Below are 23,829 nucleotides of genomic sequence, written 5' to 3'. Positions count from 1 at the left end.
CTGCTGAAATTACAATTATCCTCCACCGAGACTCAGCATAATTTCAACAGCGCTATTCAGCATAATTTAAAATTAAGTTATTGGCTTTTTTATCTATTAATTTAACAGTACTTAACATCTCTTTGATATAGGGTTGCAAAAGTTTCAAAAATAAGAGTGTGAATTCATGCATTAAACTTGAAAAGTGTACCTAGCAGTTCAGTTTAGGTGCTAATTTATTGTTGAATCTCTCTAATGTAACAAAGAACACTTGTCTATTCGTTTGACTTTGCCTCTTTTCCAAAACCCAGTAGTGTGGTGTGTTTGTTTTTGAATAATCTGAGTTTGCAGAGATCATTAAGTGGTTAAATCCCTTGCCCCTCGAACTAAATGCCCCCCTTGTCCTGGGACTGAATTCCTGCAGGGTTTTCTCTCCTGTGTTTCTAATTTGGTCTCTCCCACAACACGTTACAACAGTCTAAATAAAAAATAGAAAAAAACCACAGGTTAGAGGACTGCCCACCTTACTTCAAAAGAGACATGCGGAGGTTGTGGGAGTTCACCTCAGCTTTAATTAATGCAGGCCTAGTAATAAAAATGATGACGTATAGTATTAGCTATGCTAAGTTAAACCAAAAACAAGCAGAATTCCTGTGTTTTCATCTGGATATGTTTGATTAAAGCACTTTATTTTAAAATGTCCACATGACCACATGCACAAATTGTAATTTTGTGGAAATGGCCAAACATATTGGCTTTAAAATTAAAGCTTTAGTGCTTAACTTTTTGATATTAATGAACGTCCGTTACATTCAAGCCATTGCCAAATGAGTTGCTACAAAGCTAAATAAGACTATCACCTCCACACAACTCTCTGTATTTCTCAGTATGGCTATGTTCAGAAGATTGTGGCTTCCGGTGACTTTCCGGTGCAGAAACTCAAGTGAAGATAATTACCTCTTCTGAAGAATCCATCATGGTTTTTTAATCCTCCGTGTCCTTCTTGGCTACTAGCAACTGTGTGGAGGAGGGGTGGGGGGCGCGTGCACAATCACGGAAGGCTGTATCATGTGGACGCACCGTCAGTGTTGTTGTCATTACTTATAATTCTTCCTTGGGGGCGACATAAACTATGCACTATAGCTTTAAATACAATAAATATATTAAATTATTTTTAATAATAAAGTTAAATTCATTCAGCCCAAATACCGAATGTACTTAGTTATAAAAACACAAACAGTAATTACAATCCAGTGCAGCAATGCATGGCTTTGAAACTTGTAATAACTGTGATGGCTCTCAGACTTGACATCAGAATGAATACAAATCATATTGTAATGCTGTTGTCCTCTTGTCTGAGGACATTTTAGCATCGCCATCGTGTCCTTGTAATTATTTCGGAGTGTATTTGCTTTAACATGAGCTTAGCCAATGAGTGAAGACAGGGCATGTTGCAGGCATCTTCCTCATGACTAACTTGCATATGACACAATGTTCCCTGTGCTGATAGATGCAGGGTGGCAGTCTGAAGCAGTGGGTTTTACCACTGCAAAAGGATCAGACATGATTGGTGCTGTGGAAAAGCTGACAGTATGAATTATGGAAGTCTCATTAGGGGTTGTTGGAAATGATTTATCTTGCTACGAAATATGGTCATCCAACCACATTTGCCTCCATGGTTATAGAGTCCATATTGTGTTTTGCTCTTTTTCTTAGGTGTATCGTTTTTCATTTATTAGTGAGAAATTTCCATGGACAGCAAACCATGACTCTATTAAATGGAAGGTCGTTACTTGGTATGCCAAGCAAAATGGCTTAGAAAAGGACAAGGTATGCTCTTTGAAAATTGGCTGCAGCTGCAAAGGTGCTAAAAAATGTGTCATGTTTCTCACTTGACAGATGCATTCCTTGGCATGGTGGCATTGAGCTTGGCAGTGTGTGTGACTGCCAGGTCATCTACTGGGGTTGTGTGTTTCTATAGTGATGTCAAGAGCTACTTCCATAGTTTTCCAATTTGCCTTTAGCAAGAGCATTGTAGTAAAGCATACCCCAAAAGATAATTATGCATAATTTACAACTATTAAGATCATATCCTGCTGGTCAAAAAAAATGAAATCTTGCTTTGAGGCGATTGGTCAAAACTTACAAGAGAATATTTCATGAAATGCTTTAAGCAACTGACTAGTGTCCCAGATTTGAGAAGGCCTCAGCATTTCATACAGTGTACAATGTGTAGTTTCTATACTACTCATGTAACCAGACTTCTTTTCTGTAAAATGGTTTCATTAGTAATCCGCTTCCATCCTTGTTTCTGTCGGTGCACAGTAGTCCTTTCAGTTGTGTCCCTGCAGCAGCCCCACTTTTAGTCACGGGTAGTTCAGCAGTGTCGCTTTTTGAAAAGGCTGGTGCAAGTTATAAGCTGCAATCTTGGCATTCCTTTCACTTTAAAATGCTCTATAGCCAGATCCATTTTCTGATAGCATCATGCAGCTGAAATGAAAGCACAACACATTACTTACATTATCATGCAGAGGGTACATCTTTGTGAAAAGTCTACTTTTGGGACATTGACAAGCAAGCATTTGTTTACAGCCACAGTAGTGTGGATGATGCTTTTGATTCTTGTGATGGCAGATCATTATAGTTTAATGTTTAGACTGTGGAAAATGCGTCAAAACTGTGTGGCTTTTGATAGAGTAGAGATTCACTTCATACATTTTTGGATAATTCGAAATGCTATGAAGTCAGACTGGTGAGGCCTGTTCCCTGAAGTGTACGGAAAATAGGGGGAATGATCTGCTCACTGCACCCAGCAACAGGGCTTCTTGATGCAGTGCTTTGACAACGTCAGAGCTCCATCTAGGTTGCTTTGTGAGGTACTGCTCAATAACCTTGTGATTTAGCATTGTGCTGTAAATTATCAATGCAATCTCCAGTAGCCACTCATTTGCCTACACATCAGTAATACAAAATACTGTATATCCTCTCTACTTACAGCAGACAATATTCTAAGTGCTTGTCTCACCACACTCACTCCATTTTTAGGCGAGTTCACCTGACTCTGTAATGAGGTGCAGTGGCAGTTGCACAGAATTCTAATTTGGCTTCAATCTAAGTCATTAGGAGAGTCAACAGGAAGCAAACAGATGGCAGAAGGAATATGATGGATAATTGTACGTCTCGGAGGGACATTCATAATTTGTATCTGATTCCGTGCAACCCCTTCATTTTCTTAATGAAGGACTAATTGAGTTTTTTAGATTGGCTCAAGCATATGGTCCCACCAATAGTGGAGGGTTTGTATAATGGCTGTAAGGAGATACATTGAGTAGATGTATAAGATTGTTTCTGGATGGTAGTCTGATTTTAAGGTTGGATTAACACTTAAGACTCGGTTTGAATGTGAAAGTGTTAATGAGCTAAAATATGATGCATCCTTATTATGCTATAATCACCATCATCATCAAATTTATTGTTATTTTCTGACATTGAAAAATAGTCTTCACAGATTTGTCTAAAACACTGATGCTTACTCTGAAAAAACAAAATGTACTGTCCTGCCTCTGAAATGTTGGAATAAATAAAACATAGTAGTATAATCTGTACTTTACTTATGAATAAATGCATTTTGATGTTTTTAATGTATTGTCTTTTTTTTGTATTCCACCATAACACATAATGACTGATTGTCTGGAACGTGGTTATGTTATTATAATGTTTCTTTCTGTTTCTATTTTAATATAGTTGTTGTAATTGTTATGTTTCTTTTTTGTAGTGAAAAGTCCAAAATCAACCAGAACAGGCTTTGATCATTTTTCTGTATTGATGTTTAGGTTTTAATACCTCCAGTTAGGGATGCAAGATATGAGGAAAATATCTAATTGCGATTATTTTTGACTGATATTGCGATATGATCCACGGTATTGGAGGGAATGCTCATTTTTTTTTATCATTATTCTTATTTTCATTGAAACAAAATTATTATAGTGTGATTTTTTTCGAGGATCTGTACCAAACAAAGATTTTTTCTTTAGTCTGTGGGATACGATTTGTAGGCTGGGATGTCTCTGCAGCACCACAATACTTAATTCAGAATGGCTTGACACATATTTTGCCTTTAACAAATAATGCGGCCACGTGCAATTTTAGATAGTCCATATTGCAATTTCGATAATATTTCGATTAATTGTGCAGCCCTCCCTCCAGGAAACAAGCAAATGAACAGATGTTGTTGGTACAAACAATAATTTGTAAACCCTTAAATTATAACACAACTGTTTGAGCATGTGGTCACTCTTACCTTTTGTAAAGGTCAAGATAGTTTATTATAATTTGGCATCTTTTTATGTTTAAATATATTTCCATTGTAATTTATGACCCAATCAAAAGTCGAATACATCTAAAAAATTAGGGATGCACCGATTTATCGGCCGAACATCGGTATCGCACGATAATTGACTTGTTGACTGCCATCAGCCTATAGGCAAATAAGATGACATTCACCGATGGCAGTGGCTGATGTTCAGCTGTTGTGTTGCATCCATTTTGTGCTGGCTAAATGTTATGTTGGTTATTAGCTGCTTAGTAGCTCTGGCATGATGTAAGAGGGCAACAGGTGCCGTGCACACATGTGGTTTGTTTCCACAGTTGTTTTCAGTGAGCGGCTGTTCCATTCTGCGTATCACATCTTGGATGAGAAGAGAAATAGACTGAGCTGCAAGGCAGAGTTTCTTATCTTTGTAAAGAAAAACATACATCTTACTAACAAGTAGGCAGTGAAGTACAGGGTATTTTTCTTTTTTTTTTTTTAAATCCATAATGCTGTATTGAGGAGCTTTTGAGGCCAATTATTGTTTAGTAAAGAGGCTCATGTTCAGCCCAATCTTCCAGCCTTCTGTAAGTTTCTGCTTAATGGAAACTCAAGAACATTGTGTTCTGTATGAAAAACACAAGGTGAAGGATATTCTTTGTATTTATTAATTATTTATATTTTATTTTATAGCTTTCCTAATCACTTTAACATTACATATGATCACATTTAATTAAATGTTTCACAAAAATAATGTTTTTGTTGGGCTATGTAGGTAGTGAAAAAAATCTTCTCATTTTGTTGTATAGCAGGCTATTTCAACCTTTGAAATGGTTATTAGTTATATTAAAGGTTGTTTCATAAATTTGTATGATTGAATTTGGGATCATTCAAAGATGGGTTGACTTTAAAATGGTTCAGTTGTTTTTTTAATAATGAAGATTTCTTTGTTTTCCTGGCTAGCTAAATTGTTTAGAATTTCACAATTGGTGCATTCTGACTAAAAAGCACCTTACACTCCATATGAATCACATGACCAACATTTGCCAGCCTCAGTAGCTCAGCTGATGAGAAATATATCAAAGACAGGCATGGGATAGTGAGGTATCCCTCTTCCTGGTCTGCATGGACTGTATGCCTGTCTCTTTTTTGGGAACTTACACTCTTCAAAGTGTAGTGGTAATGAAGTGCCTCTCATTAAGAGCAACATTTGTGACAGTCAGTCAGTCAGGCAGGAATGCATGGAGGGCAAGAAGCGGAGCGCCCCTGATAGAAGCTACTCATAGGGGCCTCTGAGTAAAGGCTCATTTCATGCAAGGTTAGACACATCAGTCATTGGACATGGGGCTGGCTTTTACTGCCTTTCAACAAAATTACACATGGAACATGTTCACACAGTAAAGATGAACCTGGAAATCAAATGTCTTCGGTTAGGCTCTCTGCTGCTGGCGCAATCACTGCCAGTGTGTAAGCTTAACATTCCCTGCATGCAGTGAATCAAAGCCTCAGTGATGACAAAGGTCATGGACCCAGGGAACTTTCATTCACTTTGATTGCGTGTTGAGTCTTTATTTGTTTGTAATGTGTACTGCATGTACTTAGTAGTGGGACATTAATTAAATCAAGCGTAAATATGGTCCCTAATTAAGCGTCAAAGCATCAATGAGCTGTGATGGGTAAGAAAAGCTTTGAGCCCATCAAATCAGGCTCACATGAATAGTTTGGCTTGGGCAGGAGTATACTGTCCAGCACTGTTCTCACAAATTTGACACTGCGATGAAGGCTTGTGTGGGCCACAGCACATTCATTCAGTAACACTGCAGCATCAAAATCTGAGCCCCGGTGTCCCCCTGTTATAACCTTCATTTATTGTCACCTGCTGAGGTCACAGCCCAGCAGTGACAAGGCGCTTGCACAGCCAGTAATTTGAGCAGACATTTTGGCCAAAGGTTTTCATTGTTTTGGCTGTATCTGTTTTCTGCTTGCAGTGTTGGCTTTGCTAACAGATGCACCCCTGGAGATCAGCTGCCAAAGATGTTTGAAACAAAAGTTATTTTCCTTTCCTTTTTAGAGCGGCCGGACATATCTCACAATGAGATACAAAGCAGCCTGAGTCACGAAACTAGCCACTGAATCACTTCCCTTTCTTAAAGTTGAGAGGAAGGTATTTTTGCTCAAAAGAACCTAATCTCATCCCTCACCTCTTTCTTACTCACCTGATTTGCTGATAATCCCTGATGAGCAGGCAAAATGGCTGCCATTGTAAACTGATGGCACAGTATGGTGGCAGCAAGCTGTTTTAGCTAGCACTCTTTGAAAGATCTGTTTTTGCTCTTACTGGAATAATTGCAGGTTTGATGCTGCACAATGCTACTGAATTGAGTGCTAATTCTGCTTTTTTTCCTTGAGTGAATGAGGAGTTTTTCAAAATCATCAGACGCTAATGTGAACAAATATAGAGAGACATGTAGCTGAGACTGACAAAGAATCTGGTCTAATGTAGCGAGTCACAAAAATCATCAGCGACAATTATACTTCTGAGAAATTATTATTATCATGATCTCAGGGAGAGTTAGGTGATTTCCCGATGCTACAAAGTATTTATTTATGGAGTTGGCAGTTTTATCTAAGGGGAAATATATTGCAATAATGTAGATGGTTACAGTCCAACAATGCATTGTTTGGATAGGAGTCTATGAAAACGGAGGTTAAGAACATATCCAGCAAGTACAAGTATATATTTGACCAGGAGTCCCCCTTCTCCTGTATAAAAACAACCATGTTATTCCAGTATGATGACAGTTATGATGATGTTAATGATGGCCTTTAGCCTTACTTTGTTCAGTTAATACAGTACACTGTACATTGACTGCATTTCGCTTACAGTATCTGCTATGTAGACTACCTAAAATGACTGCTCTTTGTACATGTTTAATGGCAAATGTTCCCTCATTTATTACTATTTTCATGCATGTACTATAATTTACAAGATACTGGAAAACTAATTTACTGTAGGTCTACCTGTTTGACCTATTTGTAAAAATCTTCAGAAGCAACTCCTTCCTGTCTGGTCCATTTGGTCTAGAGTATTGGATATTATTTAGATTTTTAAATGCTTGCTGGAACAAGCTGTGTAGCTGTGATGTTGTGTTAAAATGTGTTGCCTGTCATGAAAGGAGAAGTAGCTATTGCTGATCTGTCTGCCAAGGTCATCTAAGTAATTCCTATTTTAGGCAAATGTATTTAATCATCCACAAATTTGTCAAGTATTTCAGAAAAGCAATGCCGCTATTCCTCAGTTTTGTAAACCCGGCTGAATTTAGTGGGCACTGTAAGACCTGTAAGAATGGAATTTTTAATTCTCAGGAGGCACAAAACGCATGCTTTGTCAGTGATGCATGACAACAGGGTTATGTGCATGCAAAACAAAGTGAATGAGTCTGTCACTTCACAAAAGGAAAGAAAGCTAACAGTGATGGATTTCTCTGAATGGCATTGCCTCTCCTTTGTTGTTGAAGCATGATGGCTGATGGATAATAATGATAAGTATTATCTTTAGTCTCAACTGAAGGACAGACACCTCATAAATCTTAAACTGAATTTTCTTAAAAACACAGTTAAAGAGGCCAAAACATGAAAATGATGCCACCTCAAACAGAAGAAATGTTTGAAAAGTAATGACACGCTAAATGCATTATCTGCACTTTCTGCCTTGTAATACAGTGAAGACACATTGTATTGGGCTGCTTTGACAAATGACAAACAGCCTGCCCCTCCAGTTATTAAAATTATTGTTTGTCTCTGATGTTTACGGTTATATAGCCACAGGCTTGAATGCAATCCTAGCAGTTCAATTAAACCGGTGTGCTTATTTCTCAGTACTTTTCTGGTGTCATACTTCGACATCCTGCGCTTACCCATTCTACCTCAGGCTCCTTGAAACGCAACGTTAGGATTAACATCTTGGCTTTGTGGCATCAAAAGAGAGACTCCAGTTTCATACACTTAAAACTGAGACTTCTTATGCGCTAATTTAACCAGTTCTCATTTTTATACCAACAGGTTGAGCTTTTGAGCTACCTGTCCAGAAGGATGCAGATAAAATTACTCAAACATCAGTGATGAAACGATGAATCTGTGATGGTGAAAAATCTCTATTTAAAAATGTGTAAAGTTTGATTCATACAGTGTGTGCTCTGTAATGAGTGTATCTCACTGTCATCACGCTTAATGACATTTAGGTAATCTCTTTCATATTTCAATGCTTTTGTTGTATCGTTCATCAAGAGCTGCTGGGAGCTAGATTCGATTAGGTGTGACTGACTGTAGGGCTAATATCACTGTTTAATAGGCTGAGTTGATCAATGTTTTACAGAGGCAAATCATTTTCAAAAGTATAATGGAGTTAGGATCAACGTTATGCGAAGCTGTTTATGTTGATTAGTATTTAAAAATGACAAAATAGAATATAATTGCCTACAGCTTTATACATGTCCTCCTTTATACAGGAAGTAAACAATTTATTTACATTGATGTTGGTTCTAAATGTATCTAATTCAACAGAGCTGGGTAGGAATTATTTTTTTTAGTATAGAGTAGGCTATATATGATATTCACACATTTTAAGCTCTTTTGCATTTTGTTCATTGCATTTTGTAATTGCTTCCACTGTTGCTATGTTATGAAATACAGGACAGTAGGGTGGCTATAGTGATTTGTATATATTTTAAACTCTTTATTTTGCATTTTAACATAAAATGTTACTGAAAAGTAAAAGCATTCATGTATGCCCTATATCCAACCAGCCCCACTGAGCCAAGTGGCATGAAAGTGCTATGTATGCTGTCTCATAGTTTTTAGTGTTTATTTTAACTTATAAATTAATTAAAAAGCAGTGCACCCTGCTTTTTCTATGATTCCCTGGGAAGAAGCCACCATTCAGGCTGACTAAATCAGACAACCCTTTTATTCTGCTAAATGGGGAATTGGTTCAAGATCCAAGACACCACAGGGTAGAGCCCGAAACACAGTAAAGAGATAACATGTCAAAGTATCTACCGTAGTTAGCCTTGCATGACTGAACGTTAGATCAACTGCCCGCTGTTTGTCCAACCATCAGTGTACCTGCACATTTTTTGTCCAGCACAGAGTTCACACTGTGCTTTCTGCTTAATTTGAGCAAAACAGATGTGGACACTATCAAATCAGACTGAAAGACATTTGAACATGCTTCTGAAGCTCATTACTTTGTGCAGTCATGGTTCTAAAGATCCCAATCAGCATCAAAAGGATGAGGTTTGTTTCTACCTGGCGGCTTTCTCTCCTTTCATTATACCCTTGTAATATTCAAATATTTTATGCAAATACAACCACAGTTTTCCTGATGCTATACTGGGAAGGGATGTTGCATGAATGTAGCTGAAAACACAGTCATTCCAGTCTTGATTTATTTATTTATTTTTCTTAATCCAATCATGGAACATGTTCTATGATATGATTTGGTTAATGCCAACAGTCAAATGCGTGGATCAGACAGCTGTCTGATTTATAGATAATTAGTCCTAAAATTTGAGCTTTCAGTGGAACATGATCAGATGACATGACAGATGCGCTCCCGCCCCCCAGGCAGGTCAGTCTTTCTAGGCGTTCTATCTGCTGTCAGGAACACAGGAAATTAAAGGCTACAAACTAGATTAGAAGTGATGATTTAAACATTCTCTCTATCAATGGCTGATGCATTGTATTGTCTAATGTACTAACATAAGCTATGTGTGAATTTGTTTTTTATGCATTACCTGCATTGCCTATTTGCAGAGATATAATCATCTCATTAGGACCACACTGCCGAAAATGATGCTACTTTTTAATGATGATGCAAATTCTTAACTAAATGCAATACTGCAAGCATAACTTTTCTCAGTGTGGTTTCAGAACATTGTACTCATTGTCTCTTTGTCCCATTATGGGAAATAAAGAGGGCATGCATTAAAATGAATACAGCTCAGAATACATTTGTCTAATTTAACAAAGGCTCACCATATTTTGGACTGGGTAATCCAAAAAGAAATCCTACAAAGATGACAAACTGTTGAGAAAACTGTGGATCAATAGCATGTTATGTCCATGACCCCCTCCTCTGTGGCTTTCTGATGGCTTACACATTTTTACTTTCATTTTCTTTTTTTTTCCTTTTCGGGATGTGCAGGAGGGTAGGGAGGGACGGAGGGAGGGAGGGAGCTGGTCTGACGAAGTGTTAGAGTCTTAAAAAAACGATGTGAGTTTATTTGCATGTTTGCTATGTGTCTACGTTGTGCTTTCAAACGCAATTAATACTTCCAACTCACCCTTATAAATTCGTTGCATTGTTCTATGCCCTAGAGTAAAGGACAAATTAAATACAAACTTGTGTGGTCTTTGTTTCTAGCCATGTACTGCAGTTGCTTCGAACATCTTGAAAAACAGTATGTAATAAGCTTTTGTTCTCAGAAAATCATGTTTAAGCCTAGCTTTCATATGAACCTCTATTTTGTCCCATAGAATATGGAATGATCGGAGAGCATACAGTAAAAAGTCAGCGGCCAAGATCAGTTCATGACACAAAGGCCCTGCAGGAGCAAGCTGAATCTGCTAAATTTATGGCACAAACTGGTAATACCGTAGTTATGTTTCTTTACTTTATTTTGTTAACTAAACTTAATTTCATCATGCATGCTCTCTCTTGTACTGCACCTTTTAAGTGGAAATGTTTTGCATTATTATTTTTTCCAACTCATTCTCTATTGCCACATGAAGTAGGAAGATAAATTTCCCATTTTTCTACAAGTATTTACGTTGAGTATAGAACATAATTGGGTTTTGTGGCTCTGTTTGTTTTATTGTCACATAGCGAGTTGGCAAGTGGATTACTCATATACTATATTCATAGAACATTAATTAAACAGCAGTTTAAAACTAAGGTCCTGATGTAGTTAATCATTTCCTCCAAGGCATGATAAATGAAATGTCATTCGATGAAAAATCCAACTCTTCAGCCAAATATGAAAAACATAGTTGGCAAAAGTTGAACTGGTAGATGCTGCCCTTAGAGATAAAATGAGGCTTTGCTGCTTAATCAAGTGTAGCATCCAATAAATTAAAAACTGAAATAATCTAAATTCAAAATTACATTTACAAGCTACCAATTTAGCAATTGTAATAAAATCAGAAAGTACTGAAATAAGTCACAGCAATATTATAGCAAAACCTTAATTTGGCTTTCATTATTTAGTTGTTTGAAACCCCTTTTTGTTTTCAGTGGGTGGGTTAAGATCTAGCTGAGATTTTGTTTTTATTCTTCATTTTGATTTTTGGGAAATGTTTTGATTTTTTCATGTGTTGTTACATTTAAATTCCTGTCATTGTTTAAAAAGCTCCTATCATTACCATTTTAATTTGCGACACACCAGACATACATACCGGTACTAACATATGCTCATTAACACCTCTCCATTTTACACATGCCGTAGGTATGTTGTTTCCCTGTTGAGTCGCATCACTGTGCTTTTCTGTTTCTCATTCTCACACAATTTACTCTCCCTGTACTGCCTCATTTAACAAATTGATCCACCTTTCAGTCTATTTTATGATCTGCAAAACTAAGGGCAGTGTTTAGATCCCTATTTGGCTGAATCTATGTTCCCTTTATACTACATGTGGAGATACTATTTTAAAGCATAATGATCTCAAACTTCTAATATGATTTGATGACTTCCAATGACATAAATGTATTCAGAGCTGCAATTGAAATAATTCCTCTTGGTAATAAATTATTTTTCTAATGCGTAAAGCCTCAAAGAAAATGAATACTTCACCCGAGGGTTTAACATAATCAAACATCAATTATTTGGGGACTACTCTGATGCAGGGATTTAATTGTCCATTCACTTGTCATCAAATAATTTATTCTTTTTCAATTAGGCTACCATGGATTTGGAAATCACACCCCACTGCCTCATCATAATATACAGTTTTATTTAGCATTTCATGGCTTTTTGATAGTTGACCCTTTTGGACAATGACGATTGAAAGGCTGAACGCTTGAATGTTTCTTCTTATTAATCTTTATAATTTAACTCAAAAGAGATTTTTAGATAAATGTAACAACTATGATGTTTATCTTTACTAATCTGCTACCAAACAATATGTGTGATTATTTAATTATTTAAATTTGACTGCAGAGTTAAACAACTTCCAAGTCTGCTTGCCAAAACCTCAATTTAGGTGCAAAGGCCTGGACAATAGAAACAGATTCCATTCTCATTCTGTGGCTAAATTGGTACCTTCCTTCTGGGCACTCACAATTAAGTCTGCTTTGAGCCACATTCAAACACATGAAAATGGCTGTGATCTGCTGAATAAAATCAGCTAACTTTCTCATTTTCCTCCACCCCTGGGAGTTAACTGGTTGAGATGGATTAGAAAATTATTTTGTCTAAAACACAGAATTTGCTCCACTGTTGTCAAGGAAACTAGATAGTTTGCTGCAGTGTAAGGGAATCCATCTCTCCGACCTCTTTCTGAACTAACACCCATTAAATTCCATTTTATTTTCTCAGATGTTGTCTTTCTTGCATGTCACCATGTTCTTACGAAATTTGCTTTGTTTATGGTCTCACTTTGTTTAAGCATATTATTGGGTTTCATAGAAATGCATGATTTATTTTTGTTAAGGATAAAGTTAAACAGATGTAACCCTAATGTCTACCATTACTTTTCTATAATCATAACTATGCCTTCACCGTGATCTTTGCATAAATGCAAATTTAAATTTGTTGTAAAAAAGCTGATTAGTTTACACAGCTCTCTGACACTATCAAGACCATTGTTAATGCAACTACTCTCTATGATTGCAAAACACTTTATTGTGCTGCATACAAATGCAATCACTTGTCTGAAGAATAACACTGCCAATTCAGTATTTATCAAAGATCACATAAAGGTAGTTGAGACTGTACAATAGTGTTTTTGTAAATCTTAAAGACCCCACTTCACCCCAACGTGACTCATGTTGCCCCCCCCACCCCCCCACCCCCCCACCCACTTGACTCAACCCTGCCCACCTCGCCCCGTAAGAACTGCCCAAGGACCATATTGCTGCATTTAACTAGTGTCACCCTTCTCCCACACAGGTGAATCAGGTGCAGAGGAGTGGTCCCAGTGGAGCTCATGCTCTGTAACTTGCGGGCAAGGGTCGCAGGTGCGAACAAGAACATGTGTCACACCATACGGAACACACTGCAGCGGCCCTTTAAGAGAATCAAGGGTTTGCAATAACACTGCCCCTTGTCCAGGTAGTGTTAGCCGCAGATTCTTGAATATTAATGTTTTGCTCATTTATTGTTTATACGAGGAAATGTGTTGTTGTGTTTTAACAAACTTTTCAATGTGTCTATTTAAGAATGTATTTTTATTGCAGTTATTACAATTAATCTAATGCTTTCTTTCTTTGGTGTTATTTTGTGAATGTGTTTTTTTTTCATGATCACTTTTGTGTTTTCCATTTCATATAACTGTAAGGCAATTCATCAGCATTGAAATGGTTTTTAATGACATGTGGTTCTGCATAGAGCTTGGGGAGCAGTAGATCCTGGTATGTTGTCAGCTTCATTTCCTTGAAGGTCAGTCGTGCATTTCAAAGTAACTTGGCAGCGCTTCTTCAAACACGCTGTAAGGCATTTCTTCTTCAACCCATAGTGGCAAGGCAGATGAGTCACTGGCAGTCAGGTATCAGCATCAGATGCGTTTCTGACTGGTGATTGCAGAGCGCTAATGTTTGTCTGTATGCGTCTGGTAGGAGAGCGTGTCGTTCTAAACAAGTCGTTGCCATTATTCATTTTTGGGTTTGCTTACACAGACAAATATGTTGATTTAGTAATGAGATTCTGAACTCGTGTTTAGTCAAGGTATTTGATGGTGATTTTTAATAGGGTGCTTCTGTGTCTGCATCATAAACTCTTAGGTAATTTTTGCTGATAAAAAAATACTGCAAGTTGCATCCTCTAACATTCTGATCTATGATGTACTGTACTTTATTTTTAGATGTGGCATGTGTAAGTGGGAAGTTGGCAGGTTTCAAAAGGGTCACTCTCTTACTGTGTGTGGACATTAAGAGCTAGAAACAGAATGAGTCATTTCTTGGTGTGACTCCTCTACAGCTTGGCCATTAATATTTAGCTTAGAAAGCATTAAAGCTCCTATTTCTCAAAAGCTACACAGCCCAATTCCAGGTATATGCATTCATTAGCATGAAGAACAATTATTAATTTAGAACTAGAACTTACAGAGCTGCCCATGTGAACTCATTATTGACCTTGATTTATCTCAAGACATGCAGACATTAGGCGTCTCATTGCTAATTGTGGATCCAGAACTTTCTTTCACATAATAAGAGAAACACTTATCACCAAATAACTGGGCCATAAAACTCTAGTTCAACTCTAAAGTAATTTTGACTTTCCTCACAAGAGTAAGACTGCGTTAGAACTTTTCATTTTTAGAAAAAAAGGAGAGGGAGAGTCTTTTTAATTTCTAAAAGTATTGTTTCATTGTTTTTTAAGTAGATCATATCAAATACACTGTAGTGCTGGAGTGTTGTTAAATTGCATTGCTTGTAATATCTGAAAAATAATGTTTTCTCGCTTCACTTACTTATATTAAAAACCTAGCACTAGGATCACAGAAATTATTTTTCCAAGTCATCCCAAAAAATGCAGCTGATATAGCACTAACTTTACTTAGTTACAGTAGCAAAGTGATACAAACAAATGGGGGTGCCATCCCCACCTGGCATGGTGCCACATGAAACACAGTCTATATGTAATATTCCGAAAAGCAGACATATTGATTCACTCTCTTCAAACCGTGAGTAGTATGCCAAGGTTGAAGGATACCTCCAAAATAGAGTATACAATTACAGACATGTTACTTCCAGTCTAAAAGTAGCCTTACCTTAAAGTCACCATCGCTGAAAACATCAACATCATCGATGTTGAACAATGGCAGGCACTGCAGGCTTACATCAAGCACGTTGTTAAAAATTCTGGGCCTACATACAAGTTGTGATGCTGCTCATCCAACACAATGCATCTGCCAAAATAAAATAACACTTGTGCTTTATGAAAAATTACTTTTACCTGAGTCATCCCATTTTTTAACCCAACCAACAGCACCAGAGGTTGTTTTTTTATTTTAAATTCTGGTGTAAAGTTAGTTATTCAGCAGAAGTATGCACAGTCATTTCTGACATTTAGACAGTACAGGATTTACTTCCAGTGCCAGCATTCAGAGCCAACACAAAATTAGTTTTATACCTTGTAGCACAATATACAGCATACGGTTGGTTTCAGCATTCAGCATTAGATAACTATCTAAATTTTTCAACCTAACACTCCCTGTCCTCATTAAAACTACAGCAAGATCTGGACAGCAAGCATGATCATGATTTAATTCCTTCCTGTCATGGGTGCATACGTTGACTTTCTTTTATTTGAGTTAGTATTAAATATTTCTTATAACACAAATTTCACAATGTGTGATTTGGTTGGGTGGGGGTATAGGATTGTTCTACATTTTTTATTTTGCCTTAAGGGACCAGTAAATGGGAAAGCTCTTGATAAGGCGCTAGCTTATTTTATCTTGCTATCAACAAGTGAGAAAGTGTTGTCTGTTTACTATGCTATTGAACCGCACTGCCATTAAAAACTGTCAAAACCACATAAAAGAGCCATACCTTTGAATTTGGGAGGGATGTTGTTCTCTCATGTCAACAAGCACAGCTAGCTTAGCTATTTCTCAGATTCGTATATATAATACTATCCATGTGGTTCGTTAACTACCAAAGTAATGCAAACAATGCACCGCTTGACCGAGCATCCGCAGATACGTCTGTATCCATAGATACGTCTGTATCCGTCCTACTTTACAGGATGCAAATGCATCCCATAGACTGTAAAAATAAGATGCAGCCGTGGACTTATTTCAAAATAAAACTTTGTTAGCTGTGCCAATTGCAGTGAAGTAATGTCAGCCAAGTGAAAATATATGTTTCTTGTATATGTTTTTTTCTTTCTTTTTGACGACAACAGTGGAGTTCTGTGGCTGTCAGTAGGGTAACATTACATTGGTTGTGGTTGTGTCATTTGTTGACAATAAATAGATAGAACAACGTCAGGATATTAGGCGTAGCATAGATCTCAAACCCATAATAGCCTGAATATGCAAAAAATAATATTGTGATTAATGTACTGTAAAAAACACGTTTTTGCCTCAAATGAATGCAAGTTTCTGTTTTAGCTGTACTAAACACAAGCTAACTTGGTTGGTATGCACAATGTGATGTGTTTACTTACAATAAACAGAGGGAAAACTGGGCAATTGGCAAAATAAGCAGCATTAGCTTCAATGGAAACAAAGCATTCGTTAGCAGAAAACACTGGGAGGTCCAGTCTACAATATGCTACATTATTGCCAACTTGATCATAAAGACGAAGCCTCATTTATTATTATTAGTTTTATTATTTTTTAATTATTAAGAACTATTTCAGTGCTTAGAAAAAAATCACAACGTGCCAGACACTATGCCTACCATGAATAATCAGTGCAAATCAAAGACAAATAAAGACTGGAAGAAGTTCTGTCAGACATTTTCTGTTGACACATTGATGTAAAAGATTCAATGTTCACAGTGAGCCACTAACATCTATAAATATTCAAATGTAGGCATATTGAAATCCTATTGTAGAAGAATAACAAGAGCAAAAGAAAATCATTAAGATCATGATTTCACTGTGTCATTTTTAATGTGATTAGGCCTCTTTACTAGATAAACTGTGGTAACCTATTAGGACTCTAAAACCAGTTACGTTAATGTACTTACATATATAAGAGGCAAACCTATTGCAAAAGCATTTCCAAGTGCCATTGACCCTTTGTTTGCATTGCGCAAACATAAGAGCCAGGTGCAATAGTATGCACAAAAGCATTGAACTGCAGCTTTATGATAAGCATGGATTTGAGTGTATTTTTCAGTGGAAACTAGCTCAAACAGTTCTGTGAAAAAAAATAGGCCTATTGTATGGTGAATAGGAAGAGGAAGGCTTACAAGTTAAACAAGTTAAAACCTCACTGGAATGATATGAATTAAAATAACTAAATCCCTGTTTACCACAAATTAATGAAAACATTCTTTGCAAATGCATTTGCTTTGTCCACAATCCTGTGCTGGTACAAGAATTTCACCTGTACCACGATTGCACATGGCCAGTTCATTGAAAAAACACACACAAAGAAGCAGAATCCTATTCCATCACTGCCACAGTAGCTTTGGTGACTGCCTGCTTTGAACTTGAAATGTTCAAAGTAAATGCTTCGGCCACCACGGGACACTTAGCAAAAAGAAGGCCAGAGCAGGGACAGACGGTAGCTCCGCCTCATGGCCAACCATCGGCATGATCCCAAGATCCAACTGCTTTACAACTGATCCTGAGATCCAACTATTATACTGCAGGAACTTTAAGCCTCTGCACAAGCTGTGGATAGTGACCCCTCTGAACAGGAACATATCTATTCCCTGTAGCCAAAGTAGTCATACATACTGTACATTTCCAAGGTCTTACAATCACGTTTGTAATCAACAGATGATAAAAAAAACACAGATGATAAAAAAAAACACACCAGATTTGTTCAGTGCACTGCCAATCTCCATAAATTAGTTATTTAATAACATTAGTTAATTAAATTAAAAATAATTACATTTATTTTATGCCTCAGTCTAGTACCGCCTGAAAATGTATAATGGCTGCATCCACATCAGCCTGCTGTTCCTATTGCAGTTTACGCCGTTGTAGCTGATAAAAAACAAGGATTTTGCAGCTGTAATGTGGGTTGAGCTTTTTTTTAGTACACCCATACTTCTGGTTCCAAAATATAGTTGCAGTCTGATTTGGGTTTGATGTACCTTAAAGTTAATTTTGAAGCCTTCAATTCTGTCAGTATGCACTTTATCGCCGGGATCAAGAAGCCAGCAGTTGCTTTAGGAACTAACAATAGAGGTTAAACATTAACATTTTGAGTGTGTTGATCATTTCATATCACTGTGTGAATATTAAGGAAGACTGCAACTGCTGAGAAAAGACAGGGGGGTGTCTTACTTCTGTCTAGGTCTCAGATTCCCATATTTCCCTCTCCAAAGTAAAACTTTAAGCCAATAGCTAATGTCCTCTGCAGATCTATGAAGCCTTGCAATCTGGCAACCAGAACCCAGTTAACTTACATGCAAACCAAGATGCAAGACAAATGATGCCTTTATAAAGCATTTATTTCAAAATATGTATTTTGATAGACAGCTGAGGAAAATGACAAATTTATTAATAGCATTATATATTATGGTGATGCTTGTGTTTGAAAATGATGTTGTAAAATAGAAATGGAAATACCGAAAATGATTCAAAACTCAATGTATGCCAAAATAATCCTTTAAATTAAAGGTTTTTTAAATTTGTGTTTATTCAAAGCTCAAGAGTTTGAAAATGGGACATCTTACAGGTAATGTTTTTAATTTATTTAATAATTTAGTTTTTAATATTTTGATTGTAGTGACAGTATATTTCCCAAGTGTCCAAAAATAACAACATGCCACACACAGAATTGTTTTAATTAAAAGAAGCCTTTGAAACATTTAGTCATGAATTTCTCAGGCATATACAGTACATCTAATGAGGAAACACACTTTTGATACATTTTCCTGTTGAATTTGGGCTGTCTGGCCTGATATTCAGTCTGAGTGGCCATTTCATTACCAATCGTAAAATGCGGGGCAGTGATTCAGAGGTCTGGAACCAGGTTACGGGCTGTCTGCTTTGTGTATAACCATGATTAGTATGTTGGTGTAACGACATATTTGCAGAACCACTGTCAGGCCACATTCACCTGTGGTCCACAGCGATTCCTAGTCAGACTCAGAAGATTCAACAAACTGTAACACTGTGCAAACCTGCTGCTCCTCGACTTGATTTATCATATTCCTATGCCTTTGTGGCTGTATGTAGCATTGTTAGTGGGGTAGCATTTCATATTATTGTATTAAATGTTCCACAGTGTCTGTGTGCTCAGTGTTTCATTCACATTAGTTTTGTTGCTGATTATTTTTGATTGATTTTATTTTATGGGTTTGTTATGGGTTTGTTTATGCTATAGCAGAGACAGGGATATTGATTAGGCCTGACACCTTTTCTGTGCCCGCAGTACACGGTGTATGGGAGGAGTGGTCACCGTGGAGCCTGTGCTCATTCACATGTGGCCGAGGTCACCGCACTAGGACTAGGATGTGTGCCCCTCCCCAGCATGGAGGCAGGGCCTGTGACGGACCTGAGACCCAGACTAAGCTTTGCAACATAGCCCTATGCCCAGGTATCATCTGTCTGCTCTCTAAATATATTCCAATATTAATACTTATACCTGCAGGCATGATGAGGAGAGTAATGTAAAAGGTAAACGCTCATAAACTCATTTCAAAAGATGAATCATTGAGAATGATAGCAGTTTATCTTACACACATCTATATGTGTATAATCCTTAATCAATACAGTACTGCAAAGGTGAGTAAAAAACTGAACGGCAGCCCAGTTTGTGGTGCATTTAAAGTAAAAGTGCTTTCACAATAATGCAGTTTAGGCAACCCTGTTGAGAGTCAATACTGTAATACTGACGTCAAAATCACTTACCCGCAATTGCCTGTGAATGCTAAGCAGATTAGTGATGATGAGTTTTTCCACACAGTAGATGTTAGCTTTGCTCTGGTAACAGACTCAGTGAAAACCACTCAATCTCAGATACTTTCCCTCTGCCCAGACAGGGAATATGGAAGGCAGCTAACCAACAGATTCTGTAGTTTGTACCTTTGGCATTTTAATAGCCTAAATCATAATATGAGGACATCCTACAAAAACACTTTTTATGTTTTATTCTCCTTTTGCCTTCGGTTATGTTGGGACATTTTAACCAGCAGTACAATTCTCCAAAGTCTACAAAGAGTCATGTTTTTGTTTGTTTTTTGGCCTTCAATCTGAGAGAGAATAGTGATCTGAATATCTCCTCCAATTTCTGTCTGCCCTCTTTTTCCCTTCACATGGGACATGCTTGTTGGGTTGTGGTTGGTGCCTCAGTGGACGGACAGTGGCAGGAGTGGAGCTCTTGGAGCGATTGCTCGGTGACCTGTGCCAATGGCACTCAGCAGAGGACCAGACAGTGCTCAGCGGCCGCCCATGGGGGATCTGAGTGTCGCGGTCACTGGGCAGAAAGCAGAGAGTGCCATAATCCTGACTGCACAGGTAAAATCCTGAGCATCTTAATTCTATATCCGCTTTGATGTCTAAATTCAAAATCATGATTTAAAATGGGGGAAAAGAGAGACTAAAAACAGCCTGTCCCATATTGTCATCATTATCGTTACAATCATGAGTACCATAATCATTACTATCAACTGTAGATAAAATATGCAGCCTGATTTTACTGAGCTGTTATACTCTTTCTGTTGCGTTCTGAAAACCTCTGCAGCTAGAATCAGCTGTGCTGTAAGAATCAAGACTAATGTTTGAGACCATGCTCTATCAATTGGATTTGTAAAATCCATTTAGATATACTGCATGTTTTTTCACATAATTCAGGGTTAGCTGTCCAAACTGTCTGTCAACATCATAGATGTATTAGAGGCTCAAAGATGTCAGCTTAGTGGTCTCCAGCAGGCTTTGAATTGTCTGATCATGTGAAGGGCCTGAGCACTCCCATAATCTCCTGATGCAATTTTCACTGCAGCAGCCTAAAACAGCTGTTCTGTATTTCACTGGTATGTGCATGGCAAATAGATTCCTCTCAAATTTTTGAAAGTCAGTGGAAATCTTGTGCAACCACCAGTCAACCGTATGCTCTCTTGGACCACTAAAATGGTGCCAAATGCTTGTGAATGCGTATTTGCATTTTGTGCTCATGAAAATGAAGCAGAGGATGCTGTTGTTTGCCTCACAGTGAGAGGATGCATTATACAATTTATTCATTTAATGAGGCCTACCTGTTTAGCAATTCTTATTTGTATCCGAGGTGAGAGATCAAACGTAAGTGTGACTACACAGTCTAAGCCTTGATTTAACAAGTCAGTACCGTGTCCATTACTGCTGGAAGCATTGCCTTGCTTTGTAGAACACAAAAAAAGAGTTCATGGCAAAACCCAATAAATGTTTGAGAAACCATAAAACATGTATTTGAGTAATTTAGTGTGCTGCAAGACTGCAGAAATTGTTCGAAAAAACAAACAAAAAAAGGTTAAAAAAAAGTCATTACTACAAAATGCCTGTGCAGGGTTTGAATCCATGTTGTGTTTTAAAATTGAGAGAATTTATCCAGGACTGCTGGCACAATGAGCTCTTTGAAACACATGAGCATGCATCTGTCCATGGAATCAGCTGCTCTCCTGTGGAGCAGAGGCTTCAGTATTTACTGGGGTTTGATCAATGTCTTCTTGTGGATAGTTTTAGCCAACAGGTCACAATGGTTTCTGTTTTGTCTCTCTTCCGGAAGCAATCCTGACAGAGGTTAGTTGTAGGACACAAAATAGTCCCGCACGTGTGAAGAAGGGGGTAAGCGGAGGTTAAAATGAAAGTGGAGTGTGTTTCCTGCTCACAGGGTCTTGTACCTCTCCTTTCAGACAAGGGCATTTGATTTACTACATCGCTGAAGGGGAGCATCTGTTTTTTTGTCTAATGCACAATTTAGCAATGTTCATTACAAGGGCATAAAACATGCTGCTGGTTTTGAAAACTTCAGCATAAATGCCTTTTAATATTGGCAAAGTGAGGCAAATAATCACCCCTCACAGAGCAGCTTCTTTAGCCATAAAACACACATTCTCCTGATTATTCAAAGTAATCTCGTTCATTTTTGGAATATTACCAACAAACTGCATCTACAAAACTGAATGCATAGATAGCAAAAATAAAGCTTGAATGGCATACTATAACATTTGCATACAGTGATGTATCATTTTATGTGATATTCTTTTGATTTGTTTCTGCATCTGAGAGTATCTGTTTCTAACAGAGGATGATTCTGTTTTAGCTAATGGCCAGTGGAATCCTTGGGGTCCGTGGAGCGGCTGCTCCAAGTCCTGCGACGGCGGATGGCAGAGGCGAGTCCGCGTGTGTCAGGGGGCAGCAGTGACTGGGCAGCAATGTGATGGCACTGGAGAGGAAGTCAGAAAGTGCAGTGACCAACGCTGTCCAGGTGAGCCAATGGATAATAACACTTAAATCTGAGTGAAAGTAAGGAGATGATTAGCTCTGTGGAGTCAATGACGTGTTACATAACAATAACAGAACCTGAAGAGGCGATGCAGATAAGCAGATACAGAGGAGGGATGAACTAGTATGAATATATTCCAATAAATTAAGTCATTGAAATACTGGTGAGATACTGAGTTATGCAACTATCATCAAAGCTTATATGATTTTCAAAAATAATCTATTTATGAAGTGGAGTCTTAAACATAAAATCACTTAATACTTCTATTCTCTGAAATAAAGAACGCAGTATTCCACAAAAACATTATTATCAATATAATTATATAGTGCCTACAGACAACGGTTGTGATTAAAAAAGAGGGCACATTTTATCATTATCCTTAAGCAGCATGCTCATGTTCACCAACACTATTCTACGTTGATCTCCTATATTTCCATACCTCCTTGTATATAATATGAAGAAATCGTTGCATCATATTGGAAATCCTGAAAAGCTCTCTGCATCAACGTAGATACACTTGTACCACTTTGCTTTCCAGCGCCGTATGAGATTTGTCCCGAGGACTATGCAGTGTCAATGGTGTGGAGACGGACGCCTTCAGGAGAACTGGCCTTTAATAGATGCCCACCCAATGCCACAGGTAAGGACATGAGCAATATCTTTCATTTCTTGATTACTCTGTTGTTATCACTGCCTAATTTCTAAATTGTATAGTATGCACTGTTGAAATTGGGCTTGTCTTCTTATATTGTTATCGTCCATCTTCGTCCCCTTAAGGAAAGAAATAAAACAAGTGGTCGTCCCATTAAAGGCGACAAAATTGTGGAATACAATTTGTGACTTATTTTCTAGAAAGGGCGTGTGAATCACACTGATAAGCCAGCAAGTGCAACTGTCACTTTATAATGGTAGTTACCCTGCAATTGTACACTATTGTTATATCATTAGTGTGTGAATACACATCATAATTATACTTATAAAAGTTACAAATTATGCTACATTATGAGGAATAATGCTATATTCCTGCCACCGCAATAGCGCTGTCCTTTACCCTTTAACTTTTTAAGTTGCCTGCCTAAAATCACATCATGATAATAAAACTATACATGGTGCCACAATTGTGTTACTACATCTGAGGAAAAAGTGCATATCCTTTTATTCCATTTCCAAAAGCAGTGATGTAACTCATGGCTACACCTGTCAGAACACAGCAT

At 37.6% G+C, this 23,829-nt stretch overlaps 1 protein-coding gene and 1 long non-coding RNA gene across 15 annotated transcripts in view; one reads left to right on the top strand and one right to left on the bottom strand.

Annotated features, from left to right (window-relative positions):
- adgrb3 (adhesion G protein-coupled receptor B3) overlaps positions 1 to 23,829 on the top strand; it is a 119,059-nt gene that overhangs the window by 40,544 nt on the left and 54,686 nt on the right. For 12 of the 14 annotated variants that reach the window (XM_035992093.1, XM_035992090.1, XM_035992092.1 and 9 more), the window contains 6 exons: positions 10,826 to 10,936; positions 13,456 to 13,617; positions 19,568 to 19,732; positions 20,488 to 20,652; positions 22,433 to 22,597; positions 23,154 to 23,255. In XM_035992093.1, coding sequence (XP_035847986.1) covers positions 10,826 to 10,936; positions 13,456 to 13,617; positions 19,568 to 19,732; positions 20,488 to 20,652; positions 22,433 to 22,597; positions 23,154 to 23,255 — 870 coding nt within the window. The remainder of the gene's footprint in view (positions 1 to 10,825; positions 10,937 to 13,455; positions 13,618 to 19,567; positions 19,733 to 20,487; positions 20,653 to 22,432; positions 22,598 to 23,153; positions 23,256 to 23,829) is intronic. The other 2 variants (XM_035992091.1, XM_035992095.1) reach the window with 2 other exon arrangements.
- LOC118493195 lies at positions 1,251 to 16,213 on the bottom strand. Its single transcript, XR_004895176.1, has 3 exons — positions 16,056 to 16,213; positions 15,275 to 15,412; positions 1,251 to 2,469 (listed from the first exon to the last, which is right to left on the bottom strand). It is a non-coding gene; the product is annotated as an uncharacterized LOC118493195 (long non-coding RNA).

Source organism: Sander lucioperca, chromosome 15 (assembly GCF_008315115.2).
Source record: "Sander lucioperca isolate FBNREF2018 chromosome 15, SLUC_FBN_1.2, whole genome shotgun sequence".
NCBI classification, from domain to species: Eukaryota; Metazoa; Chordata; class Actinopteri; order Perciformes; family Percidae; genus Sander; species Sander lucioperca.
The sequence above is the reverse complement of the archived record's forward strand: the minus strand, read 5'-3'. Positions and strand labels throughout refer to the sequence as shown.